The sequence below is a fragment of the Grampus griseus genome (assembly GCF_964374135.1).
Source record: "Grampus griseus genome assembly, chromosome: X".
NCBI classification, from domain to species: domain Eukaryota; kingdom Metazoa; phylum Chordata; class Mammalia; order Artiodactyla; family Delphinidae; genus Grampus; species Grampus griseus.
The window spans coordinates 49431510-49456820 of NC_138999.1; the positions used below are offsets into that span (position 1 = coordinate 49431510).

At 36.8% G+C, this 25311-nt stretch overlaps 1 protein-coding gene across 1 annotated transcript in view; it reads left to right on the plus strand.

Annotated features, from left to right (window-relative positions):
* Positions 1-9615: 9615 nt before the first annotated feature.
* The window catches only part of FAAH2 (fatty acid amide hydrolase 2), a gene marked incomplete at both ends in the record, with an annotated part of 54066 nt that continues 38370 nt past the window's right edge, over positions 9616-25311 (plus strand). Inside the window, 2 exon segments of the mRNA XM_082682054.1 lie at positions 9616-9633; positions 22736-22812. Coding sequence (XP_082538180.1) covers positions 9616-9633; positions 22736-22812 — 95 coding nt within the window.

Genomic DNA, 25311 nt, shown 5'->3' on the forward strand with positions numbered 1-25311 from the left:
CACCCCACTCTCATCAATGACATACCTTCCAGACAGAAAATCAACAGGCCTTATATGATACATTGGACAAGATGGACTTAATTGATATTTATAGAACACTCCATTCAAAAACATCTGAATAGACTTTCTTCCCAAGTGCCCATGTAACATTCTCCAGGACAGATTACGTCATGGGCCACAAATCAAGCCTTGGTAAACTTAAGAAAATTGAAACCATATTGAGCATCCTTTCTGACCACAATGGTATTCGATTAGAAATCAATTACAGGAAAATAACTGTAAAAAACTTAGTAACGTGGAAGCTCAACTGTATTTTACTAAATGTACAATGGATCACTGAAGATATCAAAGAATAAATCAAAAAATACCTAGAGACACATGAGAATGAAAACATAATGAACCAAAACTTATGGGACACAGCAAAAGCAGTTCTAAGAGGGAAGTTTATAGCAATACAGTCTTATCTCAGGAAAGAAGAAAAACCTGACCTGACACATAAAGCAACTAGAGAAAGAAGAATAAGCAAAACTCAATGTTAGTATAAGGAAATAAATCAGAAAAATCAGTGTAGAAATACGTGAAATAGAGACTAAGAAAACAACAGAAAATATCAATGAAAGTCACCCAGTTCTTTGAAATGATAAATAAAATTGATAAACTCTTTAGGAAGACTCATCAAGAAAAAAAGGGAGTGTGTCCAAACCAATAAAATTAGAAAGAAAAAAGAAGTTACAACTGACATCACAAAAATACAAAAAAATTAAGAGACTACTACAAACAACTATGCACCAATAAAATGGATAGCCTAAAAGAAATGGACAAATTATTTGAAAGGTAAAACATTCCAAGACTGAACTAGGAAGAAATAGAAAATGTGAACAGAAAAGTCACAAGTAGGGCTTCCCTGGTGGCACAGTGATTGAGAGTCCGCCTGCTGATACAGGGGACACGGGTTCGTGCCCTGGTCCAGGAAGATCCCACATGCCACGGAGCAGCTGGGCCCATGAGCCATGGCTGCTGGGCCTGCAAGTCTGGAGCCTATGCTCTGCAATGGTAGAGGCCACAACAGTGAGAGGCCCACGTACCCCCCCTCCAAAAAAAAAAGAAAAGAAAAGTCACAAGTACTGAAATTGAAACTGATTTAAAAGCTTTTAAAAAATGAAAGTCCAGGAGTAGATGGCTTCACAGGTGAATTTTATCAAATATTTAGAGAACTGTTAACATCTATTGTTCTGAAACTCTTCCAAAAACTTACAGAGAAAGGAAACTCCCAAACTCATTCTATGAATCCAGCATTGCCCTGATACAAAACCAAACAGGTACCACAAAACAAGCAATTTACAGGCTAATATCACAGATGAACTTAGATGCAAAAATCCTCAGCAAGATACTAACAAACCAAAATTAAGGAAACAATCCCATTTACCAAAGCATCAAAAAGAATAAAATACCTAAGAATAAACCTACCTAAGGAGACAAAAGCCCTGTACTCTGAAAACTGTAAGAGGCTGATGAAAGTAATCGAATATGACACAAACAGACGGAAAGATATACCTTGTTCTTGGATTGGAAGAATCAATATTTTCAAAATGACTATACTCCTCATGGTAATATACAGATTCAATGAAACCCTTACAAAACTAGCAATGGCATTTTTCACAGAACTAGAACAAAATAATTTTAACATTTGTAAGGAATCACAAAAGATCCCAAATATCGAAAGCAATCCTGAGAAAGAAAAATGGGCCTGGAGGAATGAGGCTCCCTGACTTCAGACTATGCTACAAAGCTACAGTAATCAATACAGTATGGTACTGTGCAAAAAAACAAATATAGATTAATGGAACAGGATAGAAAGCCCAGAAATAAACCCATGCACCTATGGTCTATTAATCTATGACAAAGTAGGCAAGAATATACAGTGGAGAAAAGACAGCCTCTTCAACAACTGGTGCTGGGAAAACTGGACAGCTACATGTAAAAGAAAGAACTTAGAAAATTCTCTATCACCATACACAAAAACAAACACAAAATAGATCAAAGACCTAAATGTAAAGATGGATAATAAAAAACTCTCCAAGGAAAACATAGGCAGAACACACTTTGACATAAATTGCAGCAAGATCTTTTTTGACTCACTTCCTAGAGTAATGAAAATAAAAACAAAAATTAAAAAATGGAACCTCATTAAATTTAAAAGCTTTTGCACAAGAAAGGAAAACATAATGAAAATACAACCTACAAAATTGGAGAAAATAGTTGCCAACAAAGCAACTGACAAGAGATTAATCTCCAGAATATATAAACAGCTCATGCAGCTCTAAGTCAAAAAAAAAAAAAAAAACCAGTCCAATAAAAAATGGGCAGAAGTTCCAACTTAAATAGACATTTCTCCAGGGAAGAAATACAGATGTCCAAAAAGCAAATGAAAAGATGCTCAACATCATGAACTATCAGAGAAATGTAAATCAAAATTACATTGAGGTACAACTTAACACCGGTCAGAATGGCCATCATCAAAATGTCTACAAACAATAAATGCTGGAAGACCTACTAGAGAATGGACTTGAGGACATGGGGAGGGGGAAGGGTAAGCTGGGACAAAGTGAGAGAGTGGTAGTGTATATATGGACATATATATACTACCAAATGTAAAATAGATAGCTAGTGGGAAGCAGTCGCATAGCACAGGGACATCAACTTGGTGCTTTTTGACCAGCTAGAAGCGTGGGATAGGGAGGGTGGGAGGGAGGGAGGTGCAACAAAAAAGAGATATGGGGATATATGTATATGTATAACTGATTCACTTTGTTATAAAGCAGAAACTAACACACCATTATAAAGCAATTATACTCCAATAAAAATGTCAAAAGAAAATGCTGGAGAGGATGTAGAGAAAATGGAATCCTCCTACACTCTTGGTCGGAATATAAATTGTCAAAATCAGTAAAGAGAAAAGTAAGGAGGTTCCTTAAACTAAAAATTGAAGTGCTATATGATCCAGCTATCCCACTCCTGGCATATATCTAAGAAAAGAATAATTCAAAAAGATACATGCACCTCAATATTCATTGCAGCACTGTTTACAATAGCGAAGACATGGAAGCAACCAGAATGTCCATCGACAGATGAATGGATAAAGAAGATGTGGTACATATATACAATGGAATATTACTCAGCCATAAAAAAGAATAAAATAATGACATTTGCAGCAACATGGATGGGCCTAGAGGTTATCATACTAAGTGAAATAAGGCAGAGAAAAGCAGTTATCATATTATGTCACCCAAATGTGGAATCGAATTTTTAAAAAGGATATAAATGAACTTATTTACAAAACACAAACAGATTCACAGATTTCAAGCCCAAACTTGTGGTTACCAAAGGGGAAATGTGGAGGGGAGGAATAAATTAGGAACTTGCAATTAACATATACACTACTATATATAAAATATATAACCAACAAGGACCTACGGTATAGCACATGGAACTCTACTCTGTATTAACCTATATGGGAAAGAAGTCTGATGAAGAATGCATATATGTATTTTTATAACATTATGCTGTACACCTGAAACAACTGTAAGACTGTAAATCCACTCTATTCCAATAAAATTTTAAAAAAAACAGAAAATGATAATAACGGAGTACTATGAACAACTCTAAACACATAATTTTGACATGTGGTGAAAAGGACTACTTACTCAAAAAACAGACTACTACCACTCTCTAAATATGAAATAGGTAATTTGAATAACTCTATAATTTAAGATTTAATCAACATTATATTTAAGAAATTCCCTCATAATGAAGTGATCACTGAAGAAATCAAAGAGGAAATAAAAAAATACCTAGAACCAAATGACAATGGAGACAAGATGACCCAAAACCTATGGGATGCAGCAAAATCAGTTCTAAGAGGGAAGTTTACAGCAATACAAGCCCATCTTAAGAAACAGGAAACATCTCGAATAAACAACCTAACCTTGCACCTAAAGCAATTAGAGAAAGAAGAACAAAAAAACCCCAAAGTTAGCAGAAGGAAAGAAATCATAAAAATCAGATCAGAAATAAAAGAAAAAGAAATGAAGGAGACAATAGCAAAGATCAATAAAACTCAAAGCTGGTTCTTTGAGAAGATAAACAAAATAGATAAACCATTAGCCAGACTCATCAAGAAAAAAAAGGAGAAGACTCAAATCAATAGAATTAGAAATGAAAAAGGAGAAGTAAAAACTGACACTGCAGAAATACAAAAGATCATGAGAGATTACTACAAGCAACTCTATGCCAATAAAACGGACAACCTGGAAGAAATGGAGAAATTCTTAGAAATGCACAAACTGCCAAGACTGAATCAGGAAGAAATAGAAAATATGAACACACCAATCACAAGCACTGAAATTGAAACTGTGATTAAAAATTTTCCAACAAACAAAAGCCCAGGACCAGATGGCTTCATAGGCAAATTCTATCAAACATTTAGAGAAAAGCTAACACCTATCCTTCTCAAACTCTTCCAAAATATAGCAGAGGGAGGAACACTCCCAAATTCCTTCTACGAGGTCACCATCACCCTGATACCAAAACCAGACAAGGATGTCACAAAGAAAGAAAACTACAGGCCAATATAACTGATGAACATAAATGCAAAAATCCTCAACAAAATACTAGCAAACAGAATCCAACAGCACATTAAAAGGATCACATACCATGACCAAGTGGGGTTTATTCCAGGAATGCAAGGATTCTTCAATATACGCAAATCTATCAATGTGATAAACCATATTAACAAATTGAAGGAGAAAAACCATATGATCATCTCAATAGATGCAGAGAAAGCTTTTGACAAAATTCAACACCCATTTATGATAAAATCCCTGCAGAAAGTAGGCATAGAGGGAACTTTCCTCAACATAATAAAGGCCATATATGACAAACCCACAGCCAACATCGTCCACAATGCTGAAAAACTGAAAGCATTTTCACTAGGATCATGAACAAGACAAGGTTGCCCACCCTCACCACTCTTATTCAATATAGTTTTGGAAGTTTTAGCCACAGCAATCAGAGAAGAAATGGAAATAAAAGGAATCCAAATCGGAAAAGAAGAAGTAAACCTGTCACTGTTTGCAGATGACACGATACTATACATAGAGAATCCTAAAGATGCTACCAGAAAACAACTAGAGTTAATCAATGAATTTGGTAAAATTGCAGGATACAAAATGAATGCACAGAAATCTATGGCATTCCTATACAATAACGATGAAAAATCTGAAAGTGAAATCAAGAAAACACTCCCATTTACCACTGCAACAAAAGGAATAAAATATCTAGGAATAAACCTACCTAAGGAGACAAAAGACCTGTATGCAGAAAATTATAACACACTGATGAAAGAAATTAAAGATGATACAAATGGATGGAGAGATATACCATGTTCTTGGATTGGAAGAATCAACATTGTGAAAATGACTCTACTACCCAAAGCAATCTATAGATTCAATGCAATCCCTATCAAACTACCACTGGCATTTTTCACAGAACTAGAACAAAATATTTCACAATTTGTATGGAAACACAAAAGACCTCGAATAGCCAAAGCAATCTTGAGAACGAAAAACAGAGCTGGAGGAATCAGGCTCCCTGACTTCAGACCATACTACAAAGCTACAGTATTCAAGACAGTATGGTACTGGCACAAAAACAGAAAGATAGGTCAATGGAACAGGATAGAAAGCCCAGAGATAATCCCACGCACATATGGTCACCTTATCTTTGATAAAGGAGGAAGGAATGTAGAGTGGAGAAAGGACAGCCTCTTCAATAAGTGGTGCTGGGAATACTGGACAGATACATGTAAAAGTATGAGATTAGATCACTCCCTAACACCACACACAAAAATAAGCTCAAAATGGATTAAAGACCTAAATGTAAGGGCAGAAACTATCAAACTCTTAGAGGAAAACATAGCCAGAACACTCTATGACATAAATCACAGCAAGGTCATTTTTGACTCCCCTCCTAGAGAAATGGAAATAAAAACAAAAATAAGCAAATGGGACCTAATGAAACTTCAAAGCTTTTTCACAGCAAAGGAAACCATAAACAAGACCAAAAGACAACCCTCAGAAGGGGAGAAAATATTTGCAAATAAAACAACTGACAAAGGATTAATTTCCAAAAATTACAAGCCACTCATGCAGGTCAATAACAAAAAAACAAACAACCCAATCCAGAAATGGGCAGAAGACCTAAATAGACATTTCACCAAAGAACATATACAGACTGCCAACAAACATATGAAAGAATGCTCAACATCATTAATCATTAGGGAAATGCAAATCAAAACTACAATGAGATATCATCTCACACCCGTCAGAATGGCCATCATCAAAAAATCTAGAAACGATAAATGCTGGAGAGGGTGTGGAGTTAAGGGAACACTCTTGCACTGCTGGTGGGAATGTGAAATGGTACAACCACTATGGAGAACAGTATAAAGGTTCCTTAAAAAACTACAAATAGAACTACCATATGACTCAGCAATCCCACTACTGGGCATATACCCTGAGAAAACCATAATTCAAAAAGAGTCATGTACCAAAATGTTCATTGCAGCTCTATTTACAGTAGTCCGGAGATGGAAACAACCTAAGTGCCGATCATCAGATGAATGGATAAAGAAGATGTGTCACATATATACAACAGAATATTACTCAGCCATAAAAAGAAACGAAATTGAGTAATTTGTAATGAGGTGGATAGACCTAGAATCTGTCATACAGAGTGAAATAAGTCAGAAAGAGAAAGACAAATACCGTATGCTAACACATATATATGGAATTTAAGAAAAAAATGTCATGAAGAAACTAGGGGTAAGACAGGAATAAAGACACAGACCTACTGGAGAACGGACTTGAGGATATGGGGAGGGGGGAACGGTGAGCTGTGAGAAAGCAAGAGAGAAGCATGGACACATATACAGTACCAAACGTAAGGTAGATAGCTAGTGGGAAGCAGCCCCATAGCACAGAGATATCAGCTCGGTGCTTTGTGACCGTCTGGAGGGGTGGGGTAGGGATGGTGGGAGGGAGGGATACGCAAGAGAGAAGAGATATGGGAACATATGTATATGTATAACTGATTCACTTTGTTATATAGCAGAAACTAACACACCATGTAAAGCAATTATACCCCAAAAAAGATGTTAAAAAAAAAGCAATTCCCTCAAATGAATCTCCAGGCCCAGATGATTTCAATGGAGAATTATTTAATAAAAACATCTTTAAAGAAAATTAACACCTATTATATACCATCTTTTTTAGAAAATAGAAGAAAAGGCAACAGTTCTTAATAGATGTATTAATGTATTTTTACTCTTATACCAAATCCAAATAAAGACAGATGAATGAAGAAAACTGCAGAACTATATCTCTTGTGAATACAAATATCTTTAATATATTATTAACAAATAGAACTCAGCAATATATAAAATATTTATAAACCATGACCATGTGGAGTTTACTCTGGAGATCCAAGGCTAGTTAAATATTTGAAATCAATAAACTATTCCACCATATTAGCAATAAAATTCATGACCCTATCAATCAATGTATAAAAAATTTGACAAAATTCAACACCTATTCATGATAACACTCAGAAAAATCGGAATAGAGGGGAAGTTATCATTGGTAAAGACTATTTAAATAACATAGGGTTAGCATTATAATGATATATTATATATATACCAATACATAAAGGTAAAAGTCTGAGTGTTTCTCCCCTAAGATCAGGAACAAGACAAGAATTTCTGTTCTCACGACTTATATTAAATATAGTGCTGGAATTTCTAGCCAATGCAATAAGGCACATTTAAAGAAAATTCATAAAGATCAGAAAAGGAATAATATAACTACCCATAGTTGAGATTACATGATTGTCTGGTTAGAAAATCTATATTAATTAATTAGAATTAATTTTAAACACTTTGTAGCAGTAGTAAGTGATTTCATCAAGGTCGTTTTTATTTGTATGTATTAGGAATGAGCAAACATGTGGAAACTGAAATTTAAAATATAATACAATTTACAATCACTCTAAAAATGAAATAGTTGTAAATATAACAAAAAAATACTGGAGTTGTTTGCTGAAAACTACAGAATGCTGATGAAATCAAGAATGATCAAGATAAATGGAGTGATAAGCCACATTCATTGATTGCAAGACTCAACATAGTAAAGATGTGAATTCTCTCCAAATGAGTATACATATTTAACAAAATTGCTGTCAAAATTCCAGCAAGAATTTTTATAGGTGTAGATAAAGTTATTCTAAAAGTTATGTGGAAAGGCCAATGAATAAGAATAGAGTAAAAGTTTTTGTAAATGATGAATAAAATGTGAAGAATGTATACTTAATTTCATGACACTATATAGCTCTTATAATCAGGACTGTGTGATATTTGTGAAAGGATAGAAACATAGACTAATGGAACAGGGCAGAACACCCAGAAATAGACACACACATATACCAAACTGATTTTTTAAATAAGGTATAAAAGCAATTCAATGGAGGAAAAAGAGAATTTTTAACAAAGGGTGCTGGAAGGGGTTGCACCAGAGGCCAGTAAATGAAACTTGACTTAAATCTAACTCCTAAAAATTAATTTTAAATGGATCAGGAACTTAAACATAAAACTATAAAATCTTAGGATAAAAAAGGAGAAAGTCTTTAAGATCTAGGGTTCATCAAAGAGTTCTTGATATTGACACCAAAAACATGTTCCATAAAAGGAAAAAAATGATAAATTGGATCAAATGAACATTAAAAACTTTTGTTCTGTGAAAGAATCTGTAAAGAGGATGAAAGATAAGCTACAGATATCACATGTACAACAAAGAGCTAGTGTCTGGGTTATACGTAGAAATCTTAATACTCAACAGTTTAAAAAATCCAATTAGAAATTGAACTAAAGACATGAAGAGAATTTTCACTGAAAAGAATATACAGATGGAATTTAAGCACATGAAACATCATTAATCATTAGGAACATGCAAATTTAAACCAAAATAAGATATAAGTACACACCTATTGGAGTGGCTAAAATAAAAAATAGTGACAATAAATGCTGGTGAGAAACTGGATCACTTATATATTGTTGATGAGAATATAAAATTGTACAGTCACTGTGGAAAACAATTTGGAAGTTCCATAAAAACTTAAAAGGCATGTACCATACGACACAGCAATTGCACTCCTGAGCATTTATCCCAGAGAAAGTAACATTTAAATTGACATCAAAACCCCTACATGAGTGTTCACAGAAGCTTTATTCATAATAGCCCAAAATTGTATACAACACAGATATCCTTCAATAGGAAAATAGTTAAACAAACTTTTGCCCATCTATATCATGGAATGCTATTCAACAGTGAAAAACAATGAACTATTGATACACACAACAACCTGGACTAATCTTCAGTGAATTATGCTGAGTGAAAGTAGTCAATCCCTGTTAGTTACAATACTGTATGATTTATTTTATATAACATTCATGAAATGACAAAATTATAGAAATGGAGAACAAATTAGTGGTTTTCATGGGTCATGATGGGGATTGGGCAGGATGTAAGTGGGTGTTGCTATAAAAAGACAACCTAAGAGATCCTTGTGGTGATGGAAATACTCTCTATCAATGCCCAGTATGCTGATCATGACATTGTTCTATAATTTGGACGATGTTATCACTGGGGAAAACTGGGAAGATGGTACTTGGCTTTTCTCTGTACTATTGCATGCAACTGCAGGTGAATCTTCAATTATCTCAAAATTAAAAGTTTAATTAAAAAATATATGGGGGTCGGAGGGGAAGATGGTGGAAGAGAAAAACACAGAGATCAGCTTCCTCCCCACAGATACACCAGAAATACATCTACACGTGCAGCAACTCCTACAGAACACCTACTGAATGCTGGCAGAAGACCTCAGACCTCCCAAAAGCCTCAGAAGCAGCAGACTAAAGCTCCACAATCAACTTGATGTACCCTGCATCTCTGGAATACATGAATAGACAACGAATCATCCCAAATTGAGGAGGTGGACTTTGGGTGCAAGATATATTATTTTGTCACCTTCTCCTCTTTTTGTGAGTGTGTACGTGTATGCTTCTGTGTGAGATTTTGTCTGTATAGCTTTCCTGACACCATTTGTCCTAGGGTTCTATCCGTCCGTTTTTTAAAAAAAATTTTTTCTTAATAATTAATTTTAATAACTTTATTATACTTTACCTTCTTTCTTTCTTTCTTTCTTTCTTTCTTTCTTTCTTTCTTTCTTTCTTTCTTTCTTTCTTTCTTTCTTTCTTTCTTTCTTTCTTTCTTTCCTTCCTTCCTTCCTTCCCTCCTTTAGACAACGAATCATCCCAAATTGAGGAGGTGGACTTTGAGAGCAAGATTTATGATTTTTTCCCCTTTACCTCTTTTTGTGAGTGTGTATGTGTATGCTTCTGTGTAAGATTTTGTCTGTATAGCTTTGCATCCACCATTTGCACTAAGGTTCTATCTGTCCCTTTTTTTTCTAAATAATAATTTTTTATTTTAATAACTTTATTATACTTTATTTTATTTTACTGTATCTTCTTTCTTTCTTTTTTCCTTCCTTCCTTCCTCCCTTCATTCCTTCCTCCATTCCTCCCTCCCTCCCTCCTTTCTTTCCTTCTTTCCTTCTTTTCTTCTTTCCTTAATTCCTTCCTTCCCTCCTTTCTCTCTCTGTCTTTCTTTCTTTCTTTCTTACATTCTTCTTACTTCTAATAATTCTTTCTCTCTATTTTTTTCTACCTTTTATTCTGAGCCATGTCTATGAAAGGCTCTTGGTGCTCCAGCCAGGAGTCAGTGCTGTACTTCTGAGGTGGGAGAGCGAACATCAGGACACTGGTCAACAAGAGACCTCCCAGCTCCACATAATATCAAATGACGAAACTCTCCCAGAGATCTCCATCTCAACACCAGCACCAAGCTTCACTCAATGACCAGCAAGCTATTAAAATCATAAGTCCACAGACACCCCAAAACACACCAACAGACGTGGACCTGCCCACTAGAGAGGCAATATCCAACCTCATCCACCAGAACACAGGCACAAGTCCCCTCCACCAGGAAGCCTACACAACCCACTGAACCAACCTTAGCCACTGGAGACAAACATCAAAAACAACGGGAACTACGAACCTGCAGCCTGCAAAAAGGAGACCCCAAACACAGTAAGATAAGGAAAATGAGAAGACAGTAAAACACACAGCAGATGAAGGAGCAAGATAAAAACACACCAGACCTAACAAATGAAGAGGAAATAGGCAGTCTACCTGAAAAAGAATTCAGAATAATGATAGTAAAGGTGATCCAAAATCGTGGAAATAGAATGGACAAAATGCAAGAAACATTTAACAAGGACCTGGAAGAACTGAAGATGAAACAAACAATGATGAAAAACACAAAAATGAAATGAAAAAGACTCTACATGGGATCAATACCAGAATAACTGAGGCAGAAGAATGGATAAGTGACCTGGAAGATAAACTAGTGGAAATAACTACTGCAGAGCAGAATAAAGAAAAAAGAATGAAAAGAACTGAGGACAGTCTCAGAGACCTCTGGGACAACATTAAACACACCAACATTCGAATTATAGGGGTTCCAGAAGAAGAAGAGAAAAAGAAAGGGACTGAGAAAATATGTGAAGAGATTATAGTTGAAAACTTCCCTGATATGGGAAAGGAAATAGTTAATCAAGTCCAGGAAGCACAGAGAGTCCATACAGGATAAATACAAGGAGAAATACACCAAGACACAAATTAATCAGACTGTCAAAAATTAAATACAAAGAAAGCATATTAAAAGCAACAAGGGAAAAACAACAAATTACACTCAAGGGAATCCCCATAAGGTTAACAGCTGATCTCTCAGCAGAAACTGCAAGCAAGAAGGGAGTGGCAGGACATACTGAAAGTGATGAAGGAGAAAAACCTGCAACCAAGATTACTCTACCCAGCAAGGATCTCATTCAGATTTGATGGAGATATTAAAACCTTTACAGACAAGAAAAAGCTGACAGAGTTCAGCACCACCAAACCAGCATTACAACAAATGCTAAAGGAACTTCTCTAGGCAAGAAAAACAAGAGAAGGAAAAGACCTATAATAACGAACACAAAACAATTTAGAAAATGGGAATAGGAAAATACATATCGATAATTACCTTAAATGTAAATGGACTAAATGCTCCCACCAAAAGACACAGATTGGCTGAATGAATACAAAAACAAGACCCATAAATATGCTGTCTACAAGAGACTCACTTCAGGCCTAGAGACACAAACAGACTGAAAGTAAGGGGATGGGAAAAGATATTCCATGCAAATGGAAACCAAAAGAAAGCTGGAGTAGCCATTCTCATATCAGACAAAATAGACTTTAAAATTTTATTTATTTATGGCTGTGTTGGGTCTTCATTTCTGTGCAAGGGCTTTCTCCTGTTGTGGCAAGTGGGGGCCACTCTTCATCGCTGTGCACAGGCCTCTCACTATCGCAGACTCTCTTGTTGCAGAGCACAGGCTCCAGACGCGAAGGCTCAGTAGTTTTGGCTCACGGGCCTAGTTGCTCCGCAGCATGTGGGATCTTCCCCGACCAGGGCTCGAACCCATGTTCCCTGCATTGGCAGGCAGATTCTCAACCACTGTGCCACCAGGGAAGTCCCAAAATAGACTTTAAAGTAAAGACTATTAGAAGAGATAAAGAAGGACACTACATAATGATCAAGGGATCAATCCAAGAAGATATAACAATTGTAAATATTTATGCACCCAACTTAGGAGCACCTCAATACATAAGGCAAATACTAACATCCATAAAAGGGGAAATCGACAGTAACACATTCATAGAAGGGGACTTTAACAACCCACTTTCACCAATGGACAGATCATCCAAAATGAAAATAAAAAAGGAAACACAAGGTTTAAATGATACATTAAACAAGATGGACTTAATTGATATTTATAGGACACTCCATCCAAAAACAACAGAATACACATTTTTCCCAAGTGCTCATGGAACATTCCCCAGGATAGATCATATCTTGGATCACAAATCAAGTCTTGGTAAATTTAAGAAAATTGAAGTTGTATCAAGTATCTCTTCCAAACACTACGCCATGAGACTAGATATCAATTACAGGAAAAGATCTGTAAAAAATACAAACACATGGAGGCTAAACAATACACTACTTAATAAAGAAGTGATCACTGAAGGAATCAAATAGGAAATCAAAAAATACGTACAAACAAATGACAATGGAGACACGACGACCCAAACCTATGGGATGCAGCAAAAGCAGTTGTAAGAGGGAAGTTTACAGCAATACAAACCCACCTTAAGAAGCAGGATGCATCTCGAATAAACAACCTAATCTTTCACCTAAAGCAATTAGAGAAAGAAGAACAAAAAACCCCAAAGTTAGCAGAAGGAAAGAAATCGTAAATATCAGATCAGCAATAAATGAAAAAGAAATGAAGGAAACAATAGCAAAGATCAATAAAACTAAAAGCTGGTTCTTTGAGAAGATAAACAAAATTGATAAACCATTAGCCAGACTCAACAAGAAATAAACGGAGAAAACTCAAATCAATAGAATTAGAAATGAAAAAGAAGAAGTAACAAATGACACTGCAGAAATACAAAAGATCATGAGATATTACTACAAGCAACTCTATGCCAATAAAACGGACAACCTGGAAGAAATGGAGAAATTCTTAGAAATGCACAACCTGCCAAGACTGAATCAGGAAGAAATAGAAAATATGAACACACTAATCACAAGCACTGAAATTGAAACTGTGATTAAAAATCTTCCAACAAACAAAAGCCCAGGACCAGATGGCTTCACAGACGAATTCTATCAAACATTTAGAGAAGAGCTAACATCTATCCTTCTCAAACTCTTCCAAAATATAGCAGAGGGTGAAACACTCCCAAATTCCTTCAACAAGGCCACCATCACCCTGATACCAAAACCAGACAAGGATGTCACAAAGAAAGAAAACTACAGGCCAATATCACTGATGAACATAGATGCAAAAATCCTCAACAAAATACTAGCAAACAGAATCCAACAGCACATTAAAAGGATCTTACACCATGACCAAGTGGGGTTTATTCCAGGAATGCAAGGATTCTTCAATATACGCAAATCTATCAATGTGATAAACCATATTAACAAATTGAAGGAGAAAAACCATGTGATCATCTCAATAGATGCAGAGAAAGCTTTTGACAAAATTCACACCCATTTATGATAAAAACCCTGCACAAAGTAGGCATACAGGGAACTTTCCACAACATAATAAAGGCCATATATGACAAGCCCACAGCCAACATCGTCCGCAATGGTGAAAAACTGAAAGCATTTCCACTAAGATCAGGAACAAGACAAGGTTCCCACCCTCCACACTCTTATTCAACATAGTTTTGGAAGCTTTAGTGACAACATTCAGAGAAGAAACTGAAATAAAAGGAATCCAAATCGGAAAAGAAGAAGTAAAGCTGTCACTGTTTGCAGATGACATGATACTATACGTAGAGAATCCTAAAGATGCTACCAGAAAACTACTAGATCTAATCAATGAATTTGGTAAAGTAGCAGGATACAAAATTAATGCACAGAAATCTCTCGCATTTTTATACAATAATGATGAAAAATGTGAAAGTGAAATCAAGAAAACACTCCCGTTTACCATTGCAACAAAAAGAATATAATATCTAGGAATAAACCTACCTAAGGAGACAAAAGACCTGTATGCAGAAAATTATAACACACTGATGAAAGAAATTAAAGATGATACAAATAGACGGAGAAATACACCATGTTCTTGGCTTGGAAGTATCAACATTGTGAAAATGACTCTACTACCCAAAGCAATCTACAGATTCAATGCAATCCCTATCAAACTACCACTGGCATTTTTCACAGAACTAGAACAAAAAATTTTGCAATTTGTATGGAAACACAAAAGACCCCGAATAGCCAAAGCAATCTTGAGAACGAAAAACAGAGCTGGAGGAATCAGGCTCCCTGACTTCAGACCATACTACAAAGCTACAGTATTCAAGACAGTATGGTAGTGGCACAAAAACAGAAAGATAGGTCAATGGAACAGGATAGAAAGCCCAGAGATAAACCCATGCACACATGGTCACCTTATCTTTGATAAAGGAGGCAGGAATGTACAGTGGAGAAAGGACAGCCTCTTCAATACGTGGTGCTGGGAAAACTGGACAGGTACATGTAAAAGTATGAGATTAGATCACTCCCTAACACCATACACAAAAGTAAGCTCAAAATGGATTAAAGACCTACATGTAAGGCCAGAAACTATCAAACTCTTAGAGGAAAACATAGGCAGGACACTCTAGACAGAAATCACAGCAAGATCCTTTTTGACCCAACTCCTAGAGTAATGGAAATAAAAACAAAAATAAGCAAATGGGACCTAATGAAACTTCAAAGCTTTTGCACAACAAAGGAAACTATAAACAAGACCAAAGACAACCCTCAGAATGGGAGAAAATATTTGCTAATGAAGCAACTGACAAAAGATTAATTTCCAAAATTTACAAGCAGCTCATGCAGCTCAATAACATAAAAAATAAACAACCCAATCCAAAAATGGGCAGAAGACCTAAATAGACATTTCTCCAAAGAAGATATACAGACTGCCAAGAAACACATGAAAGAATGCTCAACATCATTAATCATTAGAGAAATGCAAATCAAAACTACAATGAGATATCATCTCACACCAGTCAGAATGGCCATCATCAAAATATCTAGAAACAATAAATGCTGGAGAGGGTGTGGAGAAAAGGGAACACTCTTGCACTGCTGGTGGGAATGTGGCTTGTTTCTGTCACTATGGAGAACAGTATGGAGGTTCCTTAAAAATCTACAAATAGAACTACCATATGACCCAGCAATCCCACTGCTGGGCATATACCCTGAGATAACCAAAATTCAAAAAGAGTCATGTACCAAAATGTTCATTGCAGCTCTATTTACAATAGCCCAGACATGGAAACAACCTAAGTGCCCATCATCGGATGAATGGATAAAGAAGATGTGTCACATATATACAATGGAATATTACTCAGCCATAAAAAGAAATGAAATTGAGCTATTTGTAATGAGGTGGATAGACCTGGAGTCTGTCATAGAGAGTGAAGTAAGTCAGAAAGAGAAAGACAAATACCATATGCTAACACAAATATATGGAATTTAAGGGGAAATTATATCATGAAGAAACTAGGGGTAAGACAGGAATAAAGACACAGACCTACTGGAGAACGGACTTGAGGATATGGGGAGGGGGAAGGGTGAGCTGTGACAAAGCGAGAGAGAGGCATGGACATATATACACTACCAAACGTAAGGTAGATAGCTAGTGGGATGCAGCCACATAGCACAGGGATATCAGCTCGGTGCTTTGTGACCACCTGGAGGGGTGTGGTAGGGATGGTGGGAGGGAGGGAGACGCAAGAGGGCAGAGATATGGGAACATATGTATATGTATAACTGATTCACATTTTTATAAATCAGAAACTAACGCACCATTCTAAAGCAGTTATACCCCAATAAATACGTTAAAAAAATAAAAAATAGAAAAAGAATAATGTAAAAGAAGAAAATATATATATGAAAAAATCCATATTTTCTTGGTGGAGAGCATGTGTTCAAATCATATCATTTCTTCTTTTTTTACTTTTTTTTTTTTTTTACTATTTTTCAAGGCTTACAACTTTTTGCCTACCCTAATCAGATTTTTGTGATTATTAAAATATGTGTTTGGTTTTATATAGGTATTTGTGAAAAGACAACTGGAAGATCTTTATTTTTCATAGTTGAGAATGTGTGCATGTCCATCCATGTGTAAAGGTTCATATTTTTATTATGAGTATAATGTTTGCTGAAGTGGGTGTATATTTTCATATATAATCTATGGTTTTATCTACATTAGTTGTAGTTTGTTAAGTACTTTGTGTGTATGTGAGATGGCATAGATTCTGTGAGGAGTGTGCAAACAAAATTATGATGGCTCCATTCATTTATTCACTTAATGAATCAATACTCTTTGAAAACGTTCTCTGTTCCAGGCTCTCGTAATATAGAGGTGACTAATATAGGATCCTTACCATAGAGAATTTCCACTCTTTTGGGGAGGGTGATGTTTAATTACAGTACAGTGTGTTGAGTGCTGTGATAGGGCAAAATATGGTGTGCTGGAAATGCAAATGAAGAGTATCTAATCAGATTGGAGATTTTAGTGGTCAGAAAAGTCTTCCTAAAATTTTGGTGTCTGAGTTGAGTATTGAGGTTTGAATAGTTGTGTATGTTTTAGGGGAACAGCAAAAAGAAACTGGGCGTGGATACCAACTGTAGTTTAGGTTAGGGTCTTCAAGGTTGGAGGCATGTGTGCAAACACCTCTGGGAGTGCACAAAATAATACTTTGAAGTGTGGAAAAATACTACGACTATAAAAAAGAATCTTATACTTCAATTTTTCTTTATTTTTGTTCTGTAACGTGCATTTCATGTTAGTCCATAGGCTATGATCTTAAAATCTGTATTAGCACAGTACAATATAATCTATACATAAGTATATGCAGATACATTAGGGAGCATGCTAATTATTTTTTTTTATTTTATTTTTTTTGCGGTACGCGGGCCTCTCACTGCTGTGGCCTCTCCCATCACGGAGCACAGGCTCCGGACGCGCAGGCTCAGCGGCCATGGCTCACAGGCGCAGCCGCTCCGCGGCATGTGGGATCTTCCCGGACCGGGGCACGAACCCGCATCCCCTGCATTGGCAGGCGGACTCTCAACCACTGCGCCACCAGGGAAGCCCCATGCTAATTATTTTAAATAGCAGTTACAGTTTGAAGACCACTGTTGTAAGGAATTGCAAATAGCTTGGTGTAGTTGGAGCAAAGAATGTGTGTGTGAGGAATTGGCAGGAGGTAAAACTAGGACAGACAGCACTGACCATGCCCTAGTGGTCCCAACTCCAGGCAAGCATCTATCTGCATTAGTAGAAAAAAAGGAAATTACAAAAAAGAGAGAAAATTTATGTAAATTGTTAACTGATAAACAGTTGAGAAAAGATACTAAGGATAATATTGGTGAATGTAATGGAAAAGGGAAATTAAACAGACCTGTTTAAAACATACAAATATTTAAATTATGTTTTAACAACTTTGAAAAATATTAAAAGGTAGACAACTTACTGGTGAGAATATCATAAATATATAAGATACATAACAGGTTAAACATTTACTATATTAAGAATTCTTACAAGTTAATTTTTAAAAAAGATAAAAATTCAAAGGAGAAGTTACAATCGACAATACAGAAATACAAAGGACTGTAAGAGAATGCTATGAGCAATAATACACTAGGAAAATGGAAAACTTAGAAGAAATGGACAAATTCTTAGAAATGTACAATCTCTCAAGACTGAATCAGGAAGAAATAGAAAATATTAACAGATCAATGATAACTAGTGAAATTGAATATGTGATTTTAAAAATCCCAAGAAACAAAAGTACAGGACCAGATAGCTTCACAGGCAAATTCTAAAAACATTTAGAGAAGAGTTAACACCTATCCTTCTGAATCTCTTCCAAAAAATTGCAGGAGAGAACACTTCCAAACTCATTCTATGAGGTCACAATCACCCTGATACCAAAACCAGACAAAGATACTACAAAAAGAGAAAATTACAGGCCAATATCACTGAAGAATATAGATGCAAAAAATCCGCAACAGAATACTAGAAAACCAAATCCAACAATATATTAAAAGGATCATAAACCAAGATCAAGTGGGATTTATTCCAAGGATGCAAGGGTTATTCAATGTCTGCAAATCAATCAATGTGATACACCACATTAACAAATTGAAGAATAAAAACCATATATCATCTCAATAGACTCAGAAAAAGCTTTTCATAAAATTCAAAATCAAATTATCATAAAACACTCAAGAATATGGGCATAGAGTGAACATACATCAACATAATAAGGGTTATATATGATGAGACCACATATTCAATGGTGAAAAGCTGAAAACATTTCCTCTAAGGTAAGAACAAGGCAAGGATGTCCACTCTTGACACTTTTATTTAACATAGTTTTGGAAAACCTAACCATGGCAATCAGAGAAGAAAAGTAAATAAAAGGAACTCAAACTGGAAAAGAAGAAGTAATCTTGTCACTGTTTGCAGATGACATGATACTATACATAGAAACTTCTAAAGACACTACAAGAAAACTACTAGGTCTCATCAGTGAATTTGGTAAAGTTGCAGGATACAAAAATAATACACAGAAATCTTTTGCATTTCTATACACTAACAAGGAAAGATCAGAAAGAGAAATTAAGGAAGCAATCTCATTTACCATCACATCAAAAAGAATAGGATACATAGGAATCAATCTACCTAAGGAGACAAAAGACCTGCACTCCAAAAACTATAAGAATTTGATGAAAGGAATCAAAGACACAAACAGATGGAAAGATATACCATGTTCTTGTGTTGGAAGAATCAATATTGTTAAACTGACTATACTACCCAAGGCAATCTACAGATTCAATGCCATCCTAATCAAATTAACAATGACAGTTTTCACAGAACTATAACAAAAAAATTAACATTTGTATGGAAACACAAAAGACCCCGAATAGCCAAAGCAATCTTGAGAAAGAATGGAGCTGGAGGAATCAGTCTCCCTGACTTCAGACTATACTACAATGCTACAGTCATTAAACTAGTATGGTGCTGGCACAAAAACAGAAATATAGATCAATGGAGCAGCATAGGAAGTCCAGAAATAAACCCACCCACTTATGGTAAATTAATTTACAAGAAAGGAGGCAAGAATATACAAGGGAGAAAAGCAGTCTCTTCAAGAAATTGTGCTGGGAAAACTGGAAAGCTACACGTAAAACAATGAAATTAGAACACTCTCTAACACTATATACAAAAATAAACTCAAAATGGATTAGAGACCTAAATGAGACCTACTAGATTAGAGACCTACTATAAAACTCCTAGAAAAAAACATAAGGAAACACTCTTTGACATAAATTGCAGCAATATCTTGTTGGATCTGTTTCCTAGAGTAATGGAAATAAAAACAGAAAGAAACAAATGGGACCTAATTAAACTTAAAACTTTTGCACAGCAAAGAAAATGATAAAGAAAATGAAAAGACAACCTATGGAATGGAAGAAAATATTTGCAAACTATTTGACCAACAAGGGATTCATCTCCAAAACGTACAAACAACTCCTATAGCTCAATATCAAAAGAACAAACAACCCATGCAAAAAATGGGCAGGAGATCTAAATAGACATTTCCCAAAAGAAGACACATATATAGCCAAGAGGCATTTGAAAAAAATGAACAACATAGCTAATTATTAGAGAAATGAAAATCAAAGCTAGAATCACCCCACAGTGGCCAGAATGGCCATCCTTAAAAGTTTATAAACAATAAATGCTGGAGAGGGTGTGGATAAAAGGGAACACTCTTGCACTGCTGGTGGGAATGTGAATTGGTTCAGCCACTATGGAGAACAGTATGGAGGTTCCTTAAAAAACTACAAATAGAACTACCATATGACACAGAAATCCCACTACTGGGCATATACCCTGAGAAAACCATAATTCAAAAAGAGTCATGTACCAAAATGTTCATTGCAGCTCTATTTACAATAGCCTGGAGATGGAAACAACCTAAGTGTCCATCATCGGATGAATGGATAAAGAAGATATGTCACATATATACAATGGAATATTACTCAGCCATAAAAAAAACCGAAATTGAGCTATTTGTAATGAGGTGGATAGACATACAGTCTGTCATACAGAGTGAAGTAAGTCAGAAAGAGAAAGACAAATACCGTATGCTAACAGACATATATGGAATTTAAGAAAAAAATGTCATGAAGAACCTAGGGTTAAGACAGGAATAAAGACACACACCTACTAGAGAACGGACTTGAGGATATGGGGAGGAGGAAGGGTGAGCTGTGACAAAGTGAGACAGAGGCATGGACATATATACACTACCAAAAGTAAGGTGGATAGCTAGTGGGAAGCAGCTGCATAGCACAGGGAGATCAGCTTGGTGCTTTGTGACCACCTGGAGGGGTGGGATAGGGAGGGTGGGAGGGAGGGAGACGCAAGAGGGAAGACATATGGGAACATATGTATATGTATAACTGATTCACTTTGTTATAAAGCAGAAACTAACACACCATTGTAAAACAATTATACCCCAATAAAGATGTTAAAAAAAGAATGACAGTTGGGGGTTTCCCTGGTGGCACAGTCGTTGAGAGTCTGACTGCCGATGCAGGGAACGTGGGTTTGTGCCCTGGTCTGGGAGGATCCCACATGCCATGGAGCGGCTGGCCCCATGAGCCATGGCTGCTGAGCCTGCGCATCCGGAGTCTGTGCTCCTCAACGGAAGAGGCCACAACAGTGAGAGGCCTGCGTACCACAAAAAAAAAAAAAAAAAAAAAGAATGACAGTTGGAACTCACAAGAAGTAAGAATGCTTGTTAAGCAAGTGTTGGTTGAGCTTTTGAAACAATAATGATTACATAGTTGTGAAACGGGGGTGGGATTTTTTTTTTTTTAGATGTTGGGGGTAGGAGTTTATTAATTTATTTTATTTATTTTTCCTGTTTTTGGTCTTCGTTTCTGTGTGAGGGCTTTCTCTAGTTGTGGCAAGCAGGGGCCACTCTTCATCACGGTGCGCAGGCCTCTCTCGTTGCGGAGCACAGGCTCCAGACACACAGGCTCAGTAGTTGTGGCTCACGGGCCTAGTCACTCCGCAGCACGTCAGATCCTCCCAGACCAGGGCTCAAACCCGTGTCCACTGCATTAGTGGCAGATTCTCAACCACTGCGCCACCAGGGAAGCCCAGGGGTGGGAATTTTGAAACTACCTGATTGCAGCTAGCAGCTGCTGTTTTGAAAATGGCTGGCGGCTGGTGGTGTCCTTGAGTTTGATACAGTTCAGAATGCTCAAGTTCTCAGTGATGCAGGAATGTCTGAAATAACATCTACAATGCTTACCCTGCTCCATTTTGGCTGCTGGAAACATAGTTACTCAATTTTGATTTTTTTTTTTTTTTTTTTTGCGGTACGCAGGCTTCTCACTGTTGTGGCCTCTCCCGTTGTGGAGCACAGGCTCCGGATGCGCAGGCTCAATGGCCATGGCTCACGGGCCCAGCAGCTCCACGGCATGTGGGATCTTCCCAGACCGGGGCACAAACCCGTGTCCCCTGCATTGGCAGGCAGACTCTCAACCACTGCGCCACCACGGAAGCCCTCAATTTTGATTTTTAAATGATCTTAAATATGTCATCAACATAGAGGGGAGTTCATGCCTTTTATCTCTAATCATTGTTCAGAGCCTTCTAGTACTGGTGTACTCCTGATTTCTTAGCTTCAAAATAGACATCTTTTACCCCCTCTCAGTGGGCTGCACTGGCTAATTCACTGAAGATGTCCCAAATGCAAAGTGATTGATGCACATACCAGACGTTCATTAAATACTTGTTGAATAGATGAATTGTTCAGTAAATAAACACCCACTAACTAAATTATTGTATTTTTCAGGTGAAATGCATAGATGTTGTTCAGACTTTTATCAACAGAATCAAGGATGTGAACCCAATGTTCAATGGAATTATCAAGTACAGCTGAACATTTTTACTCTCTCAAGCTTTTCATTTATTGCTATTGCCATGCCATCTTGGTGTATTTTCTGGACTCAGTTTCTTGCATTTCCTTCCTTTGATTTCCTACTGGGACCTGCCCTGACTTCTTTCTTTTTTCTTTTTTTGCGGTATGCAGGCCTCTCACTGTCGTGGCCTCTCCCGTTGTGGAGCACAGACTCTGGATGCACAGGCTCTGCAGCCATGGCTCACGGACCCAGCCACTCCACAGCATGTGGGATCTTCCCAGACTGGGGCACGAACCCATGTCCCCTGCATCGGCAGGTGGACTCTCAACCACTGCGCCACCTGGGAAGCCCTGCCTTGACTTCTAATTCAGCACTTCCTACCCTTTGTTGAGCTTTTCTATTTATATGTCTGCTTCCTCCAGACTCCTATTGACTGTAACATGTTTGATGGCAAAGAATACATTTCATTGGATTTTACATATCTAACATCCAGAAAAAGCCTTCATCATTGAAAGCTTGCTGAATTAATGAGTCTTTGATAGTGACTCTAATAAGAGAGCCCTCCCTTCACCCCACACTTTCCAATGTGGATTTATTATAGTAGATGGTATTTTGAAAAGGTATTATATGCGACTTTTACATTTTTAGTTGCCAAGTCAACCCTTTTTGAGAGCTATGAGGTATTAAGGGCACAAAACGTGGATTTGTTTTCTATGACATCCTACCCAGTGACTAGAACAGTTCCTATCATATCATGACATAATGTGGCATTTTCTGGGTCTCAGTCATTCATATACCATCTTTAGGATTTTTGTCTTGTTTGCACAACAACTCTGTTGTTTTTAATTAATATACTTAATACAATTGAATCACTTGCATTAACTTAATCATTTTTGAATGAAAATTTATATTGCTACAAAAAAGTGAAAACTGTAATCACTTGACATACATGGTTGCTGTATATTGACCTAAAAATAAACAGACAGCCAGATACTTCTCCAGCAAAGACGGCTTTATTTGGGACCAGGAGAGAATTGAAATTCAAGGTCTGCAACCATGGTTAGCCAAGCACAAGTCCCTCACAGGACAAGGCTTTTACAGAGAGGAAAAGGAATTTGGGAAGGCTATAGTGAACAAAGAGTCCATGGCTTTACTTTGGCTGAGTCTTTGCCAGGAAGAAGAGGAGGTTTTCTTCTTCCTGTTGGGCTCTGATATAGTGGCAGGGCATGACAGCTCCCCATTGTAGTCTCCCCACTCTATTTGATTGATGTTTCTGTTTATTAATTTATATATATAAATAAAATGAAAATAGCCAGTATTGTGAAATTATAAACATTTTAAACACACTTATGAAATACAAACAGCACATCAAATGAATTTGTATCCTACTAGTTACTTTATACATGTTTTCTTATTTAATCATTTCAACTGCTTTTACAAAAATTAATGATTCCAGTCTTATAGATGTGAAGAGTGTGACCCAGAGAAATTAAATTATTTTCCTACGGTCACACAGCTGGTATGTGACAGAGCCATGATCAAAATATACAGACATCCAATGCCAAAAATCGAAATACATAAAGTCCTTATGTTCCAGGAATTCTCCCTTGTCCCTTTCCTTTTTCTATGGACCAGCATTCCACTGGTCCCATCTTCCAACACTTTCAGCAGCTCCTCACACCAGAGATATTTCCCCAGATTTTGCACTGTTTTTTTTAATTTGACATGTAGTTTAGGGTTAATTTGTTGACAGAATATGTCTTTAAACATTTGAGAACCAGAGGGAGATTCCACTATTTTTATTTCTCTATTACTATTTAAGTAGTATGAGTCATAAGGAGGGAGGTGTTTTGTTGCAAGGCTTGTTTATGTGTGTGAGGATATTAATAAAGTTTTGACAGATTTAAATTATTGTCCCTGTGGAAAATGATGGTTTGGACTTAAAAATAGAGTGGAGAGGTTGCTGGTGGGTAGATAGGAGGGATTGGGCTATCAGAAATTGAAGATTTGGGGGGCAAAGGAAGATGTGGAATAGGAGGAGGTGGAATTCATCATTCTTAAAAAGTACATCTAGAAATGGAACACTTCTGATAGAGCACTTGCTGAACATTAGCAGAAGACTTCAGACACCTAAAAGGACAAGAAAAATCCCCACACAACTGGGTAGGAAGGAAGAAAGGAGAGAAAAAGAAAAGAGGAATCAAAAAAGGGACCAGCAACCCTGGTGGGAAGCTGAAGGTGAGGGGAGGTCCCCACACTCTGAAAAACTCCCTCATGGTGGGGAAATCAGCTGGGACAGCAAGGGACCTTTTGGAGATCTAAGGAAAATGCAGCAGATGGTCTGTGGAAGGCAGGACAAAGTAAGAACTGCATGCATGCTCTACACCAAAGCTCTGCGCATTCCAGTCTGAGTCGTGAGTCTACTGTCACGGAAGGGACTGGGTGCTGGAAAGTGGGGTTTAGAGCATGGACCCATGGAGGGGACAGCTGTTGGCTGTGAAAAGACAGC